This window comes from Staurois parvus, unplaced genomic scaffold, assembly GCF_062004578.1.
Source record: "Staurois parvus isolate SC_StPar_1 unplaced genomic scaffold, SC_StPar_1.0 ptg000422l, whole genome shotgun sequence".
In the NCBI taxonomy this organism is placed as follows: Eukaryota; Metazoa; Chordata; class Amphibia; order Anura; family Ranidae; genus Staurois; species Staurois parvus.
The window spans coordinates 6,298,523-6,317,163 of record NW_028318218.1 but is presented as its reverse complement, the minus strand read 5'-3'; the positions used below and the strand labels follow the sequence as shown (position 1 = coordinate 6,317,163).

The 18,641-nt window shown below is 40.2% G+C and overlaps 1 protein-coding gene across 10 annotated transcripts in view; it reads right to left on the bottom strand.

The window, feature by feature from the left end:
* Positions 1-18,641, bottom strand: part of GRIA4 (glutamate ionotropic receptor AMPA type subunit 4) — a 440,006-nt gene that overhangs the window by 98,273 nt on the left and 323,092 nt on the right. For all 10 annotated transcript variants that reach the window (XR_016314183.1, XR_016314182.1, XM_089687287.1 and 7 more), the window contains exons 6-8: positions 12,582-12,740; positions 3,377-3,544; positions 3,188-3,292 (exon numbers count right to left, since the gene is read on the bottom strand). Coding sequence is in view for 8 of the 10 variants with exons in the window: in XM_089687287.1 (XP_089543413.1) it covers positions 3,188-3,292; positions 3,377-3,544; positions 12,582-12,740 (432 nt within the window). In the remaining 2 variants the exon portion in view is untranslated. The remainder of the gene's footprint in view (positions 1-3,187; positions 3,293-3,376; positions 3,545-12,581; positions 12,741-18,641) is intronic.

The following is an 18,641-nucleotide window of genomic DNA, read 5'->3' as shown; positions in this document are numbered from 1 at the left end:
GCTACTAAATATTCCACGGTCAACTGTTAGTGGTGTTTTAACAAGGTGGAAGCAACTGGGAACAACAGCAACTCAGCCACGAAGTGGTAGGCCACATAAAATGACAGAGAGGGGTCAGCGCATACTGAAGTGCACAGTGCACAGAAGTCACCAACTGTCTGCAGAGTCAATAGCTAAAGACCTCCAAACTTTGTGTGGCCTTCAGATTAGCACAACAACAGTATGTAGAGAGCTTCATGGACTGGGTTTCCATGGCTGAGCAGCCAACATCACCAAGTGCAATGGAGTCAGATGCAATGGTGTAAAGCAAGTCGCCACTGGACTCTAGAGCAGTGAAGACGTGTTCTCTGGAGTGATGAATCACGCATCTCTGTCTGGCAATCCGATAGACGTGTCTGGACTTGTCAGTTGCCAGGAGAACGGTACTTCCCTGACTGCATTGTGCCAAGTGTAAAGTTTGGTGCAGGGGGGATTATGGTGTGGGGTTGTTTTTCAGGTGTTGGGCTTGGCCCCTTACTTCCAGTGAGCCAGGCCTTCTCATCCGACATCAGTGCCTGATCTCACAAATGTGCTTATGGAAGAATGGTCAAATATTCCCATACACTCCTGAAACTTGCCTTCCCAGAAGAGTTGAAGCTGTTATAGCTGCAAAGGGTGGGCCAACTCAATATTGAACCCTGCAGACTAAGACTGGGACGCCATTAAAGTTCATGTGCATGTAAAGGCAGGCGTCCCAATACTTTTGGCAATATAGTGTACATGGGCTTAAAAGGTAAGCCTATTTATAGGTTATGACTGTTCAATGTGAATCCAATTATATGACAATGACCAAGACTTTTTTTTAGCTGGAACTTGGTGGAACTCAGTTCCACCACCTATGGCTCAGGTCCTCTGCTCCCTGCTCACCACTATCACTTGTAAATACAGAAGTCCAGCTGCTGCGTTTACAAGTGACATCTCGTCTCCCAATGGCTCCCACAGATCTGATCTTCTGAGTGGCTTCCACAGAGTGCAGGACAGGGACAAGAGAGATACAGGTGCCCACCACTGGATAATCTCACTGCAAGTGAGAGAGGTGGAGCCATCTACAGTGTGCAGAGAGGTACTAGTTGCCCAATTAAACAGTGCATTGAGGTCGGCTTGTAAGTTGGAGACATCCTATAAGGACATTATTCCACTGCACAGCTTGGTGTCATCTGCAAAGACTGAATCCGTATGTCTAATCCCAGACCATATACCGTTTATAAATATATTAAAAAGTAAGGGTCCCAACACTGAAACTTGGGGTACACCACTGACAACCCTAGACCATTCAGAGTATGAATCATTAACCACTACTCTATGAATACGATCTTTTAGCCAGTTTTCTATCCATTAACATATGGATTTTTCCAAGCCCGTAGACTGTACTTTACATATTAGACATGTGTAGGGAACTGTGTCAAATGCTTTTGCAAAAGTATACCACGTCCACTGCCACCCCTCTGTCCAAGGTTTTGCTCACCTCCTCATAAAAAGAAATCAGATTTGTTTGACAACTTCTGTCTTTCATTAATCCATACTAACTGTTGCTTAAAATATTTTTTTCCAGCAAGAACTCATCTATGTGGTCTTTTATTAAATTCTCCAGTATCTTCCCAACTATAGAAGATAAACTAACAGGTCTATAATTACTTGGTAAAGATTTTGACTCCTTTTTAAGTATAGGCACCACATTGTCATTATGTCAATCAAGTGGTACTATGCCAGTCATTAAAAAGAGTCCCTAAAAATTAGAAACAATGGCTTTGAAATGACAGAGCTCAATTCTTTCAGGACCCGTGGGTGTATGCCATCCAGTCCAGGTGCTTTATACACCTTTATTCTGTCTAAATATTTTTGAATCATATCAATTGTGAGCCCATGTGGATCATCTGGAGCTGTGTCAATACCATGCCCATTATGGACAAGAGCTCCCCCATGCTCCTTTGTATACAGAGCTGATGAAGGTACTACTAGGTAATACATTTGCCTTCTCTTTGTCCCCAGTCACCCACTCTAGATTATTTTTTAAAGGGCCTACATGCTCGGACCGGACCTTTTTACTATTAATATATTTGAAGATTGTTTTGGGGTTTGTCCTGCTATCTTTTGCAATCTGTCGTTCGTTTTCAATTTTTGCGGCCTTTATTTCTTTTTTACATATTCTGTTATATTCTTTGTAATGTTTAAATTATGATAGCGTTCCTTTATTTTTATATTTAATAAAAGCTCTTTTCTGATTATCTATAGCTTTATTAACTTTGGCCGTAAGCCACAGAGGTTTGATTTTTAGCCTTTTAAACTTTTTGTCCATGTGAATATATTTTGCAGTGTGTTCACATACAGTCTTTTTGAAGAACTCCCATTTCTGTGTTGTGTTCATTGATGCCAATATTCCCTCCCAGTCTAAGTCTTGGAGAGCAGCTCTCAGCCTTGGAAAATAAGCTCTCTTAAAGTTAAGCGGTTTTATTTTGCCTGTGTGTGCTTGTTGTTTACAGCTAACAATAAATGATAAATGATAAATGTTATGGTCACTGCTACCCAGATGTTCTTTTACATGGGCATTAGTAATAAGCTCTGCATGGTTTCAGATTACCAGGTCCAGAAGAGTATCATTCCTAGTTGGGGCCTCCATGAACTGTACCATAAAATTGTCCTTAGTAGGTTTATACATTTTTTCCCTTTAATTGTTCCTGCAGTACCATTATTCCAGTCAATTTCCAGGTAGTTAAAGTCCCCCATTATTATCACTGTCCCAGTCCTTGTAGCCATTTCGATCCGTGCAAGGAGCTGAGTCTCCACCTCCTCATTAACACTGGGTGGCCTATAACAAAGATTACCTTTGTAGTACACACTCCCATGTGCCCTCCCACTCTTAGTAACATTTGACCACACCCATTATTTGATGGGGTTTGGAGAGTTTATGTGTGTGTAGGTAGGGGGGTTTGGTGGGTCATGGTTGAGTTCTTGCACATATTTTCTGAGAAAAAAAAGCCCTGACAATGACACAGGCCAAAAATACACAACAAGAACATTAATAATCAAAGAGGCAAACAAGCCAAAATTGGCATTAAGAATTATTAAAGGGCAAGCACAGGCAAAAACAGTTTTTCTGTTTTGGATTATGAGTTTATAAACTGTATTCATTGAGTAAAGATATACCTACCTTCCTGAGGCCTGTACTTTTTAGCTCCAAAACATCCATTGTGTAGTTGACCCTTCGGCCATAATGGTCAAACTGTACATTTCCAGTTAGACCCTGTATTCGAACCTGTAACAAAAAACATTTGTACAAAGTCAGGATTAGCTTTTAATAACCCAAACCCTGTAGATGACAAAGAACACTTAGAAGTACCTGCTTTAATGTTCTTTCCATATCAATCCCCTGACCCCATGGAGCAGCAGGATTAGCAAGACAGTCTCCTGCATTTCCTCTTCTTGAAAGATCAATTTTTTGTCTTCTTAAATTACGAAAAGCTTCAGCCATTACAAGAACACCATCATAAGTCAGTGCAGATGTATACTGCAAGAAAACATAGACAGTTGGTTTACTTGATGTCAGGAATGCTCTATATGTGCAAGCAATTTCAAAGAAACATTTTTCTGTGCAGATGGCATATCAAAGACTAACACACAATCCCACGGAGGGACACCTCATATCACTATATGAAATACATATGAAGTTCTTTCAGTCTATCCATATCTATCTATCTATCTATCTATCTATCTATCTATCTATCTACTCTCCCCCTGTAACCTGTGACTGCCCATCCATAGAAACTATCTATCTATCTATCTATCTATCTATCTATCTATCTATCTATCTATATATCTATCTATCTATCTATCTATCTATCTATCTATCTATCTATCTATCTATCTATCTATCTCTATATACTGTATCTATCTATAAATCAATCATATATCTATACACATGTCCATCCACCCTCTTCTATGTATCTCAAATCTCCTTGTAATCTCTCCATCCATCTGTGATCTGTCTACCTGTCTATCCATCAATCTTACGTCTATCTCATGTACAGTTCTTTCTGTACATCCTGACGAAAACCTTAAAGTGTCATTAAACCCACATCATAAAAACTGTGGAAAAATGCTGTCTTAAATGCTGTTCATACTCACTAATTCTATATGGGATTTGTTTTCTGTATTCTGCAAAACACCTGGTTGATCCTGCTGTTCCCTGTCTCCCCTTTCTGTGCATGTCTCCAATGCAGCTAGGGATGTTGCAGAGCAGTGTTGGCAGCTAGTGCACATGCTTAGCTTTCAGTGTATTTTCTATCTTGAGCATTTCCTTCCTTTTACATTTGAGCAGCCCATGTGACTATAGAGTCACACATGTGGGCATATACACAATGGTAAATAACAGCCCACTCCCTCCCTCCTCCTCCATGCCCACTAACCAGCTAAACACAATGGAGGTGGGAATTTTTATATTGATTGATGAAAGCTTCACCTCCCTGTTATTCTAAGACACAGGCTGGAGGGGTATGACACAGTTTGTGACTGGCTGAAATCCACCCACACCATGTTATTGCCAAAAATAACAAATATTTGATTTCAAATGTGTATTTATATGACAATTTAAAATAGTTTATATATATTTTTATTATTTTTTTACTCTGCATCGCAAACGCTGTTTTTTTAAAATTGATTTTGAACATGTGACCAACAACAGAAGACTAGGAGCTCCTCCTGTTTATATATTTCCTGTATACAGGCTGGGAAAGTTCTGGGTCATGTGACAGCAGTATATTGATTAGGAAAAAGGTACTTAGATTTCTTTTTTAATGAAAATCATTTGAGTGCCATCATCCATTTACAGAAAGATAATGGATAATGTAAATTAAACAGTGTGTGTTTAGTATCACTTTAGGTATACGGTTTGTTCTAGTAGGAGAGTATTTTTGTTTCTACTCCAATTTCACCAATTTCTTTATCATGTTATATAGTACAATGCTCCCAATACTTCCTATAGCTCTGAGGTCAAATGGTAAGTGAATATATGAACTAGCCAATTAATGAACCAGTCTGATAACACCAAAACGTGGCATTCTGCTTCTAACTAAACTTGTTCATGGTCAAGAAGCACTTATTGTGATTTTCAAATAAATAATCAATGTTCCGGTCAAGCTGTATCTATGACCTCTTCAACAAGTATCTTTTGAATTGGCAATGGTAGATGATATGTTCCCTGGGGATTCTCCATTACAGGATAGGAAGATAAAGGGAAAGGAACAAGATAGTGTATACGAGACATTTTAAAATGCTATAGATGTCATAACCTATAAAACATTTTCTGTAAAAAGAGAGCAAAATACATTTTACATATGGATCAAAATGTTACAGATAAGCTGTTATAATAAGTAAAGGGGATAATTTACTATTAAAAAAGCCGGCTGTTCACAAAGTGTAGCAGTAAAAAAGGATGAAGTTGTGTAAGAATTGTCATGGGTGCAGGAAATTAAAAAGGATATTTTCTGGGATAGGATTGGGTGACTGAACACAATTTCACCTTATTTAGTAAGCTCAGTGAGCGCTGCCTTTGCAAAGTGAACATCCTCTACTCCTTTAGTAAATCAACCACCAAGTGTAAATATTGTACTGATTGCTGGCAGATTGTGGATAATTAATATTAGCATCACAGGTGTTGAAAATTTTCAGGGATAGTCAACCTAGGCATGCATGCAATGGTAAGCAAGCAATGCTATTTTCAGAAGCACTTGGAAGATATTCACATGGTATGTGCTCAGACTCAAACTGGCTAGTCAGGGTGGATGCTTCAGTGTGCCCTGTATATATGGTGACTGCCATAGACTGTAACTGATACCTCATTAGACTGTAAATTACAAAGCCCAGCCTGTCCCTCTGCCCATGTACCTCCATGATGTTTCAGAAAGGCCCGTCTTGCAATGTGCAATTGCTGGTCCTTTTCCCAGGACCAGCATAGGGCTGCCCATGGCTGTGGATGTCTTTATATGAAGAAGCCAGCCCACCCATCCTTTTCCTTATCCTAGTGGAACCACTAGCTGCAGCATGTATAAATGTGAAACCCTTATATTTCTGATGGTTCAGGAATTTTGGCTTAACTGAGGTCCTAAGGTGCAGAAATTTGTCTGATCTGAGATCTGAAGGTGCAGGTATTCTGTTGATCTTAGGTCTGACGGTACAGGAATTTTGGTGATCTGAGGTCTGAAGGTACAGGAATTGGGTATGATCAGGAATTGGAACAGATCTGAGGTCTTATGGCCCAGGAATTCAGCTGATCTGAGGTGTGAAGGTGCGGAAACTGTAGTTGATCTAAGGTTTGAAGAAGCAGGAATTTAGGTTGATATACGATGTTAAGTTGAACAAACTGGGGCTGATCTAATGTCTGTTGGTGCAAGAATTGGGGTTAATCCAAGGTGTGAAGGCACAGGAACTGGGGCAGATCTGAAGTGAGATCATGCAATAACTGAGGCTGATCTGAGGTGTGATGGTGCAGGAATTGGGGCTGATCTGGGGTTTACAGAACGCTCTCCTAACACCGAATGTGGAAAAAGTTGCTCACCCCTGCTATATTTTTTTTATCACCTGTAAGATGTAAACTGTTTTTAACAGTCTCCCGTAACAATTTTGTAGTCCATTATGTCTCTTATGGCATGTTGGCAGGCTCAGGCTGTCTTCTAACATATAAATAAACTGATCTTTTAAGCTCAAGTCCAACATTGTAAAATATTGTAGTGAGTTCTTACAGAGTGTGGGTAACTAGTACTGGCATTGCAGGTGCTTGTTTATTTTATCAGGGGCCACATGTGGGCCAAGATGGCTATGAATGCGGCCCAACACTAAATCGTGAACTTAAAAATGTAGATTTTTTTTGTTTGGGAACTTTTCCAATTTCTCTCGTTACTGGAACTTTGTAAGTTGTATCTTCCCAAAGAAAATACACCCACTCTTCACAATTACGCCTTATTAATTTCAGCAGTTTTCAGCAGCACCTATATTCAAGGATGAAGCACACAAAAGGCAAAATTAGAACCAAATTATCTGAGGATACCTTAAGAATTGCTACTACATCCATCCAACCAGATATTGATCTGTTATGCCTAGTACACACATCAGATAATCAGATGACTCAGTTCAGTTTTTGTTGCATGCTAGTCTCATATTGAAAATGAAGAGGTTACTAAAGTTACGAAAATTCTTATACAACAGAATACAACTTCAGAAGTGGTGAAATGTTTGTATTGTATTGTAATGTTTTCTTTCTGAGCATGTGTGGTCTTGGTTTCTCGATTTTTTTTCAAATTAATACTTTACTGATTAAATGAAAATCGTTCACACTGCTTTTGTCAGAGGAACTTTTTTGTGCTTGTTCCTTCGGATATTGTTGCATGAACTGTCATGATCAGCTGTTGAAAGCTGTGCACTAATGATCAGATTATTGTACGATTCCTCCAAAAGCAATTTTTGTCATCAGGTTTTCTGACCATGTGTACGGGCATTAGTTTATCAAAAACAGTGTCAGATATCACACTGTTATTTTTGCCCTCTTTTATTTTTATAATAAATAATGTTAAAAAAAATAAATTTTTATTACCTAGATAGTTACATTGTCTATATTATATATGGTTCTTAAATGAACTATTCTGAGATAGACTGGTTGTTAATGTAGCGTCCATATACAATCACCGGCCACTTTATTAGGTACATCTGTTCAATTGTTTAGTAACACAAATTGCTAATCAGCCAATCACATGGCAGCAACTGAATATATTTAGGCATCTAGTTGGGGTGAAGACGACTTGCTGAAGTTCAAACCGAGCATCAGAATAAAGAAGAAAAGGTATTTAAGTGATTTTGAACATGGCATGGTTGTAGGTGCCAGACGGGCTGATCTGCTGGGATTTTCACGCACAACCATCCCTAGGGTTTACAGAGAAAAAGAGAAAATATCCAGTGAGCATCACTTGTGTGGACAAAAATGCCTTGCTTTGGAAAAACGTTGCCTGATCTGACGAGTTTCAATTTCAGCTGTGACATTCAGATGGTAGTGTCAGAATTTGGCGCAAACAACATGAAAGCATGGATCCATCCTGCCTTGTATCAATGGTTCAGGTTGGTGGTGGTGTAATGGTGTTGGGGATATTTTCTTGGCACTAGCAAGGATGGACCTAATAAAGTGGCTGGTGAGTGTAAACTGACCCTTTAACTTCAAGTCTACACAGTACTATACATGGCTGGTAATTTTGAAATACTAGTAGAGAAGAAAAGCAGGGATGTCCCTAAAATACATCAAATGAAATGTCTATTTGCATTTGCAAACATCACTAAAGTGAATAACCATTTGCTGCCGCCTCCCAGAAGCATTTTAAATGTGCGTTCACAGCAGTCGGCACAGACAGCTTCTTAATCACATGATCTGTGTAACTGGCTTCCATAACGGTCATTTGATCATCAGCCCATCCTGCTGGCTCCCAATAACAAGCAGAAGCCTGGAGCTGTCAGTGACAGCTCAGTCAATGTGCTGGGAGCAAGAAGTGAGCAAGCTTGAAAGCTTGTGCGAAGGCTGGGCATTAAGAGCTACCCACCTTGCTGCTGCATATTTATGTATCACGGTGAAAGAGGTTAAAAGAGAAATAAATTCTGCCTCTGTAATTGCATGAATAAGTATAATTTGTTTATTACATACTGAATGTACAATATACTGTAAATGTAAAGTTCAGTGTAAATTGCAATAAATGAATAAATATTAATAACTATCTGTATTTTTCTTCTGAAATCATGGCAGTGTGACTAGGGGTTTAGTGGGCTGTTTCTCCTACGTAAAAACAGTTCCTTATCCCTTCCTTGGAAAATTGGAAGTATAAGTGTAAGTATTTTACCATTTCAAACAAAATATGAAAAATATAGGCTTAGAAGAAAAGATAAGACTTGAGCCATTCTATAATCACTCTGTCATGTTCCTAATATAATTTAGCTGCTAAGGTCATTGTTCTGTTGGGATGTATTGCTGGTACCTGTCATCTAGACTCAGTGAGGGCAGCCATGTAGTGAACTGAGCAGATATCATATTACCCTTGCATGCTGTGTTCTTGTGCTTATGAGATTTATGGAATTGAATCAGCTGGGAAGCAGCCGCCTGCATCAGCAGTATTCCAGAACAGCCAGAAGCAGTATATATGGCCTTGTTTAGGAACCGGTATGATATATAATATATGCTATTTCACACCCCATCAACTCTGTCTTTTTTATGTATACTAAAATTGTACATAATGAATGATTCAACAAATATACAAACATGGCCACCTCTGAAGGTGTCTGACTACTATTAAAGTGATTGTAAACCCTCACCCTGTAAAACAACCTGTTCAGTTTAAAATAGAAATAAAAGGCAAAACATTTGTGTATAGATATAAAAACATTATAAATACCCTTTTTCCCCTTTTGTGATCACATTCCCTCTGTTCTCAGCTCCATAAGAGCTGGGGGAGGAGAAACAGCAATACACTCACCTTCCTAGTGAAAGGCTATGCGGGGGGGGGGAGGCAAGCCAGGACCAGTCTGATCATTAGAGGAGAGCACACTGAAATCCCAGCACAGGTAGAGAACTGACTACGGTGTGTTCTCCTGTCTAGTGTGGCCAGTTTTTAATAGGAAAGCAGAAGGACTTGCAGGAACACCAGGGATTTCACACAAAGGAAGCAATATAGAGAGAGCAGGATACTTTTCATACAAGTACATGGTACAGTAGTCACATATCAGGAATATGAAATGTTGGGTTTACATATTCTTTAATATACTGAGAATTAGCTTTTGAAAATAAGGCTTTAAATATTTCACTGTGTGATCAGTAATGGCACAACACCAACAAAGCTCCCCTTTTTTGACAATTAGGATTCTTATCCTGCTGCCTTGTGAAGTGAACCTAATAGGTATTCCGCAGACTCGTGTTATCTTCATGTTATCTTCAAAAAAAAAAAATAAAAACACACGTGGACACATGAGTAAGGAATGGAGCCACAAACTGATGCAATTTGTGCAAAGATGGTTCTGGGCAGAATTTGATTTCCATAAACTGGCCGTTCACAGAGTGAATTTCGCTCAGTCTGGACCTGGCATCCTCCCACCCAACATCCTTCAATTGAGAAATCAAAGGAGCCAGAAAGATAACTGTCAGCCTGACAGCGCCTGCATCAGGGGCGGACTGAGCACTCATGGGGCCCCTGGGCAATAGGAAATCATGGGGCCCCTGTGTCCTTGCCCACACTCAAATCACACCCAAAAAAGCCTATGAAAGGTACCAGGGGCATCTCATGGGGCCCCCTACTGACCCGAGGGTCCAAATGGTCTGTCCACACCCGGCCTGCATCCAATCAGATGAAGGTACTATTCGGGTATTTTGAAAGATGGCTGTGCTGGCAGTCAGAATACAATAGCTGCAGAGGAAGATTTGTTTATTTGCACTGTTTAGCACAGGCTGAAAAAAATAAATGAATGCCTAGTACACACGATGAGAAAATTGGATGAAAAATACAGCTTTCAGAGAGACTATCTGATAATCTGATCATTAGTACACAGCTTTTGAGAGCTGATCACAATAGTTCATGCAAAATTATCTGAAGGGGCAAGCACAACATTTTTTCTCATATGATAACAGAACAAACGTATGACGAGTGACCAAGACCGTGCATGCTCAGAAACGAAATAATACATTACAATACAATGCAGTACAATACATTACATCACTTCCTAAGTTGTATTCTATCATACGAGAATTTAGTAACCTATTCATTTTTGTTATGAGACCAGAATGCAACAAAAACTGAACAATAAGTTGTCTGATTATCTGAGGTCTGTACACATAACACATCAATATCTGGTTGGATGGATGTAGTAGAAAATCTTAAGGTGCTCCTAAGATATTTTGGTTCTAATTTTGCCCTTCGTGTGCAAAAGAAAAAAAAAACAGACAATAATTTGTCTGATATTCTCATTGTGCGTACAAGTGTATGGGCAGTTATAAAGCTAGGTTCACACCTATGCAGTTTGCATTTGACCCCTTTCTGCATTGTGTTTTGCATTTTTTAACCCGCATTTTTTGCCGCGTTTTGCATTTTTTAATTTTTCTTGTTGCTCGGCAGATTTAAAATGCAAAACGCATTAAAAACGCAGAAAAAAAATGCTGCAAAAAAGCACTACATGCTTTTCTCCAGCATTTCCACTGACGTCTATAGAACCAAAAACGCAACTTTTTGCGTTCAAAAAAGTCCCTGACCCTTTCCAAAAAACACACCAGGTGAAAACACAGAGACGTGAATGTGTCCCATAGGAAATCATGTTAAATGAATTATAGTGTGTTTCTGCAAAACGGAAAATGCTTAGGTGTGAGCCTAGGGTTAGGAGAAGTTTGAAAATGATGATCCAGAAACTTTGCTTTACCTTAATGTGATTTTGTGTTGCAGCAAAACTCTGCAAGCTTCACAGATAAACTTTGGGGTTGAAATTCATTTTTTTTGTCTTAACGTTTTCCAACGTCTGAGACAGGAGGTAGTCAAAAATGGGTGGAGTTGAGGATTTCTGCCCTTCAGATTATCAGGATCAGCATTTGGTATTCCCAGATAACCTGCAACTTGGCACTTTTAAGGCCTCATGCACACTGGATATACTAAAAACAGCAGTAGTGTTAGCTGTAGAACGACACGTTAAAAATGTGTGCTTTGTCGCCTTTTTTTTGTGGTTTTTCAGTGATTCTTAGCAAAACTATACTCCTACAAAAGCTTGTGGCTCAAAAATGCTCACAAATGCCAGACAGCTGTGTTTTCAGTGTTTTTCGTCGTTTTTAAAAAACTCCTTTTCAAACGCAGTAGTTCTGGGTTTTTCTCCAGCCTGAAAACGCCACTGCCAAGAAATGCTGACAAAAGCCTATGTTTGCATGAACACACAGGATAACATATTGGGGAGTTTAATGGCTGTAGAAAAAAAAACACCTGATGCTCAAAACAGCAGCTGTAAAAATGCCCAGTGTGCATGAAGCTTAACCTCTTCACGCCGGCAGCACACAAATGTGCGGCCTCCCGCCATCTGGGCGTAGACGCCGAACGGCCGCACATTTGCGTGCAATTAACAAAAAACATATGTGCTGAGAGCGCTCACCCTGCACGCTCCCAGCACACATGTCTGGTACTCATGCAAAGGTCCTGGTCTGATCTTTCGATCGGTACCTTTCCCGATCATGTGACTGCCGTGATGATGTGCCACGGCGGTCGCATGATCCCTAACCCTGCCCGTCCCGCCTCCTGAAATGCTTAAAGGGCCGGGAGGCACCGGCAGGAAGGGGTTAAGCAGTGGGTCGTCTGCGGCACTATAGTTACCCACTGAAGAAAAACACAAGTGCTGAGCAGGTAGCCTGTGTTCCCTGTATGAATTTCAAAGCTTCATTCTCATTCATGACTGGTGCATACTTTTAAAATTCACCTGTGCATCCTGATTTTTCTCCTAGCCTATGTGACAGTTTTCATAAATAACCCCTGTGTGATGAAGAAGAAATAACCAAATACCTTTGGAGGGGTTTCAGATCCTGGGTACTCCCGCTGGTCCAGTGTCTTCCACCTCTGCATTAATTCCGTCACTATTGGAGTATTAAAATCCACCAGCTGGAATCCTGTAACATTGGCTCCGCCATGCATAAACCTGTCAAGCGAAATGTCCTTGATTCCCTAAAAAGAAAAATTCAGAGCTACATTAATTGTTTGTCCGCTTCCTGTGCCAATACCTTGTAGTGACAGGCAACTGCTAAAAGATTAGAAGGTACATGTCATCTGACAAGGAGTTAAGTGCTAGAAAGACAGTAAGCAGAAAGAACAGCGGCACATTTTATATTTTGTGGTTTTGTGAAGTTTCTCATTTATTTTTAATGTACTGCAATGGCAGAAGTCTGACTGAAAGCCACAGGACTGTGGTGTAAAAATTTACAGAGCACTTGTATTAAAATCACTGGGTCCAATTAAAGAGGACCTTTACCCAAAAATAAAAGTTACGCTTCTCATAATCTTCCTCCTCCAACCTGTGACTAAATTGAAGTTCTTTTTTTTTTTGGAAGGTTGAATCTGTTTTATGATGATGCCTGCTTCTACTTCCAGGATGGCAGCACAGAAGATTCAAAGCCCTTAGAGACAAATTGGATCTGTGTAAGACGGTGCTGGGCTTCATGGGCTGGTAGGTATCTTCCTAAAATTCAGCAGCTACAGTATTTGTAGTTGCCAACTGTTAATTTTCACATGCCTTGTGAAGTTCCTCTTTACCTAAAGCAAATTAACGAAAGCAGGGTTCAGGTACTGTTGCAATGTAGGCTTGCATGAGCGCAAGCATGAAAATGAGCAATCTCTGCCACTATCTTGCTGATTGTCCACTGATGCCCAATGTATACAGTGTGGTCCTTGTTTGCTGTGTGCCTTGAGCATCAAAACAATACTGCTTTTGTGCCTTCAGATCTGACAAAGTGCAATCAAAGAGAAATAGGACCAAAGCTCTTTTGGCCTTACTTCTCCTGAGGGTCATAGGAGTGCACTTAGTTCTGCACTTCTGTGACCCATCACTTAGCTGTTCCTGACACTGGAGGGATCCTGACTTTAATATCGGGATCTGCCCAGATTCCTGAGTGGCAGCTGGCTCAGCCTCTCAGAGCGCCTTTGAGAGCTTGAGCCAGATGCTCCCACCCCCTTCACAGCCAGGTGCACCAGCGAGCACTGCGGGGACAGAGCAGAGACTGACAGTCTTCGGCTTTCTGCTCACTGAAGAACTGACCGAGAACTGAGCAATCAGTGGTCCTTGATCACTCAGTTCTCGGTCGTAGAGGTGGCAAGGAACAGATGCAGGATTGCACTGATGCTGCATCCACCTAGGGGAGTATGTCGGTTTGTTATTTTGAAAATAAGCACTTCTCTTTTAAGGAATGTGCGTATCAGATAAGTAATGAAATGCACATGTGCCAACTAAAGCAATGAGTTTTTAAAGCTTGTACATCATACGATCTTTGATATTATGAACAGAGTACAGAGGAGTATGTAACTTTGGAGACCTGTGTAGCTGCATGTGCACACTTTGATACCCCTAGGACAGTGTGTCTTATGTATTTTTACTTTTTCACTTTACTTTAGTGATATCAGTATTCACTTCATATAGTTGTGTTTCTTCATTAGATGCATATGCTAAGAGCAGTTCAATATACCAAAAAACAATCAGGAAAGATCACATTTTTATTTTAGGTATACAGTAAAAAGATAAAATAAGTGAGCGCTAAAACAATAAAAAGCAGCCAAAGCACCAAAAAGGCAGACCAAAAATCTCCAGAATATTCAAGAAAAACAAAAGGGTGCGGCGCTGGAATCCCTAAAATCAAATTTATGCATACATAAAAAATTGCACTAAACCCAGATGTGGATGTAAAGTGACTAATGTGCACAATGCAAAGATAAAGGTGATATTGGTGAGCACTAGCAATGTGCTAGGTGTTCATAATCATACACAGTCCTAAAAACAGTTCATATAAAGTGCTTAGAAGTGATGATCCGTCTGAGAGGATCTCAGATAAGTGCTCCTTACAAATCCTGGTGACGTGACGTAAAATTGTTAGGAATATGCACTCACCAGATGCGCAACCTTATGCGCATATATGCATATGTAAATCTCAAAGATGTCTGCTTGAAGTCTCCTTTAGAACCGGATTAGCCTGGTCTAGCCACAAACCGTTAAGGATCCCCCTTTCCCTGGGCAGTTTGCAGCACCTAAGGCCTCACTCCGGGACGGGCTCTGTACAGGTATCCGCTCACAGGGTTAAACACTAAAGGTTACTCTATGACCGTCAATGTAGAACCAACAGGACTGGATGTAGCATTATCCACAAAAAGACTTATTCTTGAATGGTGTTCAATAGGATGTTTGAATGGATCTTGTAATAACTGTCACAGATGCGCCATGTATATCTTCTTTCGGTTGCCAAGTTAAAGAGGATAGAGGCACAAGAGGCTTTCCATGTACGGGCGGGCGGATGGACGGACAGACGGAGGTGTCCAGGAAACTGGAAGGAGATTACATGGCGCGTCTGTGACAGTTATTACAAGATCCATTCAAACATCCTATTGAACACCATTCAAGAATAGGTCTTTTTGTGGATAATGCTACATCCAGTCCTGTTGGTTCTACATTGACGGTCATAGAGTAACCTTTATTTAAGGTATGCCACCGCTTAGCTGACTAACATTCAGATACCAGAGTGTACACTAGGCAAACACTCTATAGCAAATACAGTAGGGTACAGTAAATTCATCATATGTACATTGTAACCTGGGTGTGTCAACATGCATCGCAGGCACATACCGTACATTTGTCTGTCCACACACAATTATTGCATCACAGTAGTGAAAAAACCCTGTGCAGAAAACCTACCTATAATTTCCTATAATGGCTGCACAAAAATATGTAACTCATTCTCTGTTTTGCCTGGCAATGTCTCCAAACCTAAATCAATCCTCATTGGAAGAATTCCCCTGTATTGCTCTGCTGGTGGCAACTCAAAATTTAGATCTTCCCTCACTTTCTCTACATTAGAAAGGACAAAACCACTGGCACTATGCTATTAAAATTGGTTGAGATACTAGAACGTCAAATAGACAATGAATTTAAATGCGTGTTACTGTGGAATGTGACATGTGCGTCAGAAAGAAAATATTGGGACTTGTTGCATGAAAGTCACAATGTGCATGCCTCATAATTGAAAAGACTGCATGTTGTTTATGTGCACACATTAAATGCAATAGTAGTCCAAGCAGTAGGTGGGGTAGGACACATAGTTTTATATACAGTTAGGTCCATATTTATAAAGGTTTAGGAATTACAGCTCTTAAGAGTAGCCATCCCCCCTTTTTCAAGGGACCAAAAGTAATTGGACAATTGAATCAAAAGCTGCTTCATGGCCAGGTGTGGGCTACTCCTTTGCTATTTCCTCATCAATTAAGCAGGTAAAGGTTTGGAGTGAATTCTAAGTGTGGTGTTTGCATTTGGACTCTATTGCTGTGAACCTACATCATGTGTTCAAAGGAGCTGTCCATGAAAGGGAAACAGCGTGGCCAAATCAACAGTTTGGTACATTCTGAGGAAAGAAGAACGCACTGGTGAGCTCAGCAACATTTAAAAGGCATGGACGTCCACAGAAGACAACAGTGGCAGATGATTGCAGGATCCTCTCTATGGTAAAGAAAAACCCATTGACAACATCCAGACAAGTGTAGGACACTCTCCAGGAGGTGGACATATCATTGCAAAGTCTACAATCAAGAGAAGACTTCACAAGAGCAAATACAGAGGGTTCACCACAAGGTGATAACCATTCATAAGCCTGAAGAATAGAAAAGCCAGATTAGACCTTGCCAAAAAACATCTAAAAAAACCAGACCAGTTCTGGAAAGGCATTCTTAGGATGGATGAAACAAAGAATTATCTGTACCAGAATGACGAGAAGAAAAAAGTGTGGCGAAGGCTTGGAACAGCTCATGATCCAAAGCACACAACGTCATCTGTACATGGCTTCCAGTGGCACTGAGACATTGGTGTTTATTGATGATGTGACAGAAGACAGAAGCAGCTGGATGAATTCTACAGTGTTTAGAGGATAACTATCAGCCCAGATTCAGCCAAATGCAGCAAAGTTGATTGGATGGCGCTTCACAGTACAGATGGACAATGATCTAAAACACACTGCAAAAGCAACCCAGAAGCTTTTGAAGGTAAAGAAGTGGAATATATTGCAATGGGGCGAGTCAATCACCTGATCTCAACCCAATTGAGCATGCATTTCACTTGCTGAAAGCAAAACTAAAGGCAGAAAGACCCACAAACAAAGAACAACTGAAGACAGCTGCAGTTAGAGCCTGGCAAAGGATCAGAAAGGAGGAATCCAGTCTTTGGTAATGTCCATGGGTTCCAGACTTCAGGCAGTCATTGCCAGTAAAGAATTCTCAGCAAAATATTAAAAATGAACATTTTATTTATAATTATATTAATTTGTCCAATTACTTTTGGTCCTTTGAAAAAGGGGGGGGTGGCTACTCTTTAGAGATGTAATTCCTAAACCCTTCCTCCAATTTGGATGTACATACCCTCAAATTAAACCTGAGAGTGTGCACTTTCAGCCCATATCCATTATATAACTATAGTTTGAATATGTTTTGGTAAATACCTGAAAAAAACTAAAATTGTTCCTGTGTCCAAATATATATGCACCTAACTGTATATGACAAACAACTATATACAGTATAATAATGTTTTTGTACAGCAGTCCCTCGGTTACGAACAAGATAGTTTCTGTAGGTTAGTTCTTAAGTTTAATTTATATATAAGTTGGAACAGGTACATTTTTCAAGTCCAGCCATTAAATTACTTTTACGTTTTGGATAGCATAGGGAAGGTTTAACTAGCCATGCAGTGATGTGGGATTGCTGACAGGTCCACCAGACAGTGGGTGGCAGCATGTGGTGAGCAGCAAGATGGTCGGTGGTTTTGAATTGAATGGTAATAGTATTGTAACAGTACTTTGCATACTTCCTTCTTATTTGTGCTTCCTTTGACACTTGATTCTTGCACAGCAGAGTTCATAAACTTCTGGCATTTCGAGAATTCTGCACATTTTTTTAACATTCGACACTTTATTTTAGTTTTAGACCTCAAATGATGACTGCATGACTACTCATCTCATAGACACCTGAGGTATGCATATGTAACTTACCCATTTTGTGCCTTATAAACCGTGGCCACTGTGACATAATAGATCATTTCATAATTCATGACTTTTTGGCAACAATTTCACAGACAATGTTACACTCTGTCCCACTGATAGTAATTACCCCATTGGGTCAATGAAAAACAATAAAAACTTGACAGATATTTGTTATAACCCCTCGAAACTTTATGACCCCCCCCCAAAACAAAAATGGCTATAGATGCAATTTCTATCACTATCATCAAGTCAGCACTACCTGCATCAGTGGGAATATACACTCACCAGCCGCTTTATTAGGTACACCTTGCTAGTACTGGGTTGGACCCCCTTTTGTCTTCAGAAGTGCCTTAATCCTTCATGGCATAGATTCAACAAGGTGTTGGAAACATTTCTCAGATATTTTGGTCCATATTGACATGATAGCATCACGCAGTTGCTGCAGATTTGTTGGCTGTACATCCATGATGCAAATCTTCCATTCCACCAGATCCCAAAGGTGCTCTACTGGATTGAGATCTGGTGACTGTAGAGGCCATTGGAGTACAACTCATTGTCATGTTCAAGAAACCAGTGTGAGATGATTTGAGCTTTGTGATTTATCCTGCTGGAAGGAGCTATCAGAAGATGGGTAGACTGTGGTCATACAGGGATGGACATGGTCAGCAACTATTCTCAGGTAGGCCATGGCATTTAAACAATGCTTGGTTGGTTCTAAGGGGCCCAAAGTGTGCCAAGAAAATATCCTCCATGCCATTACACCACCAGCAGCCTGAACAGTTGATTCAAGGCAGGATGGATCCATGCTTTCATGTTGTTTACGCCAAATTCTGACCCTATCATCTGA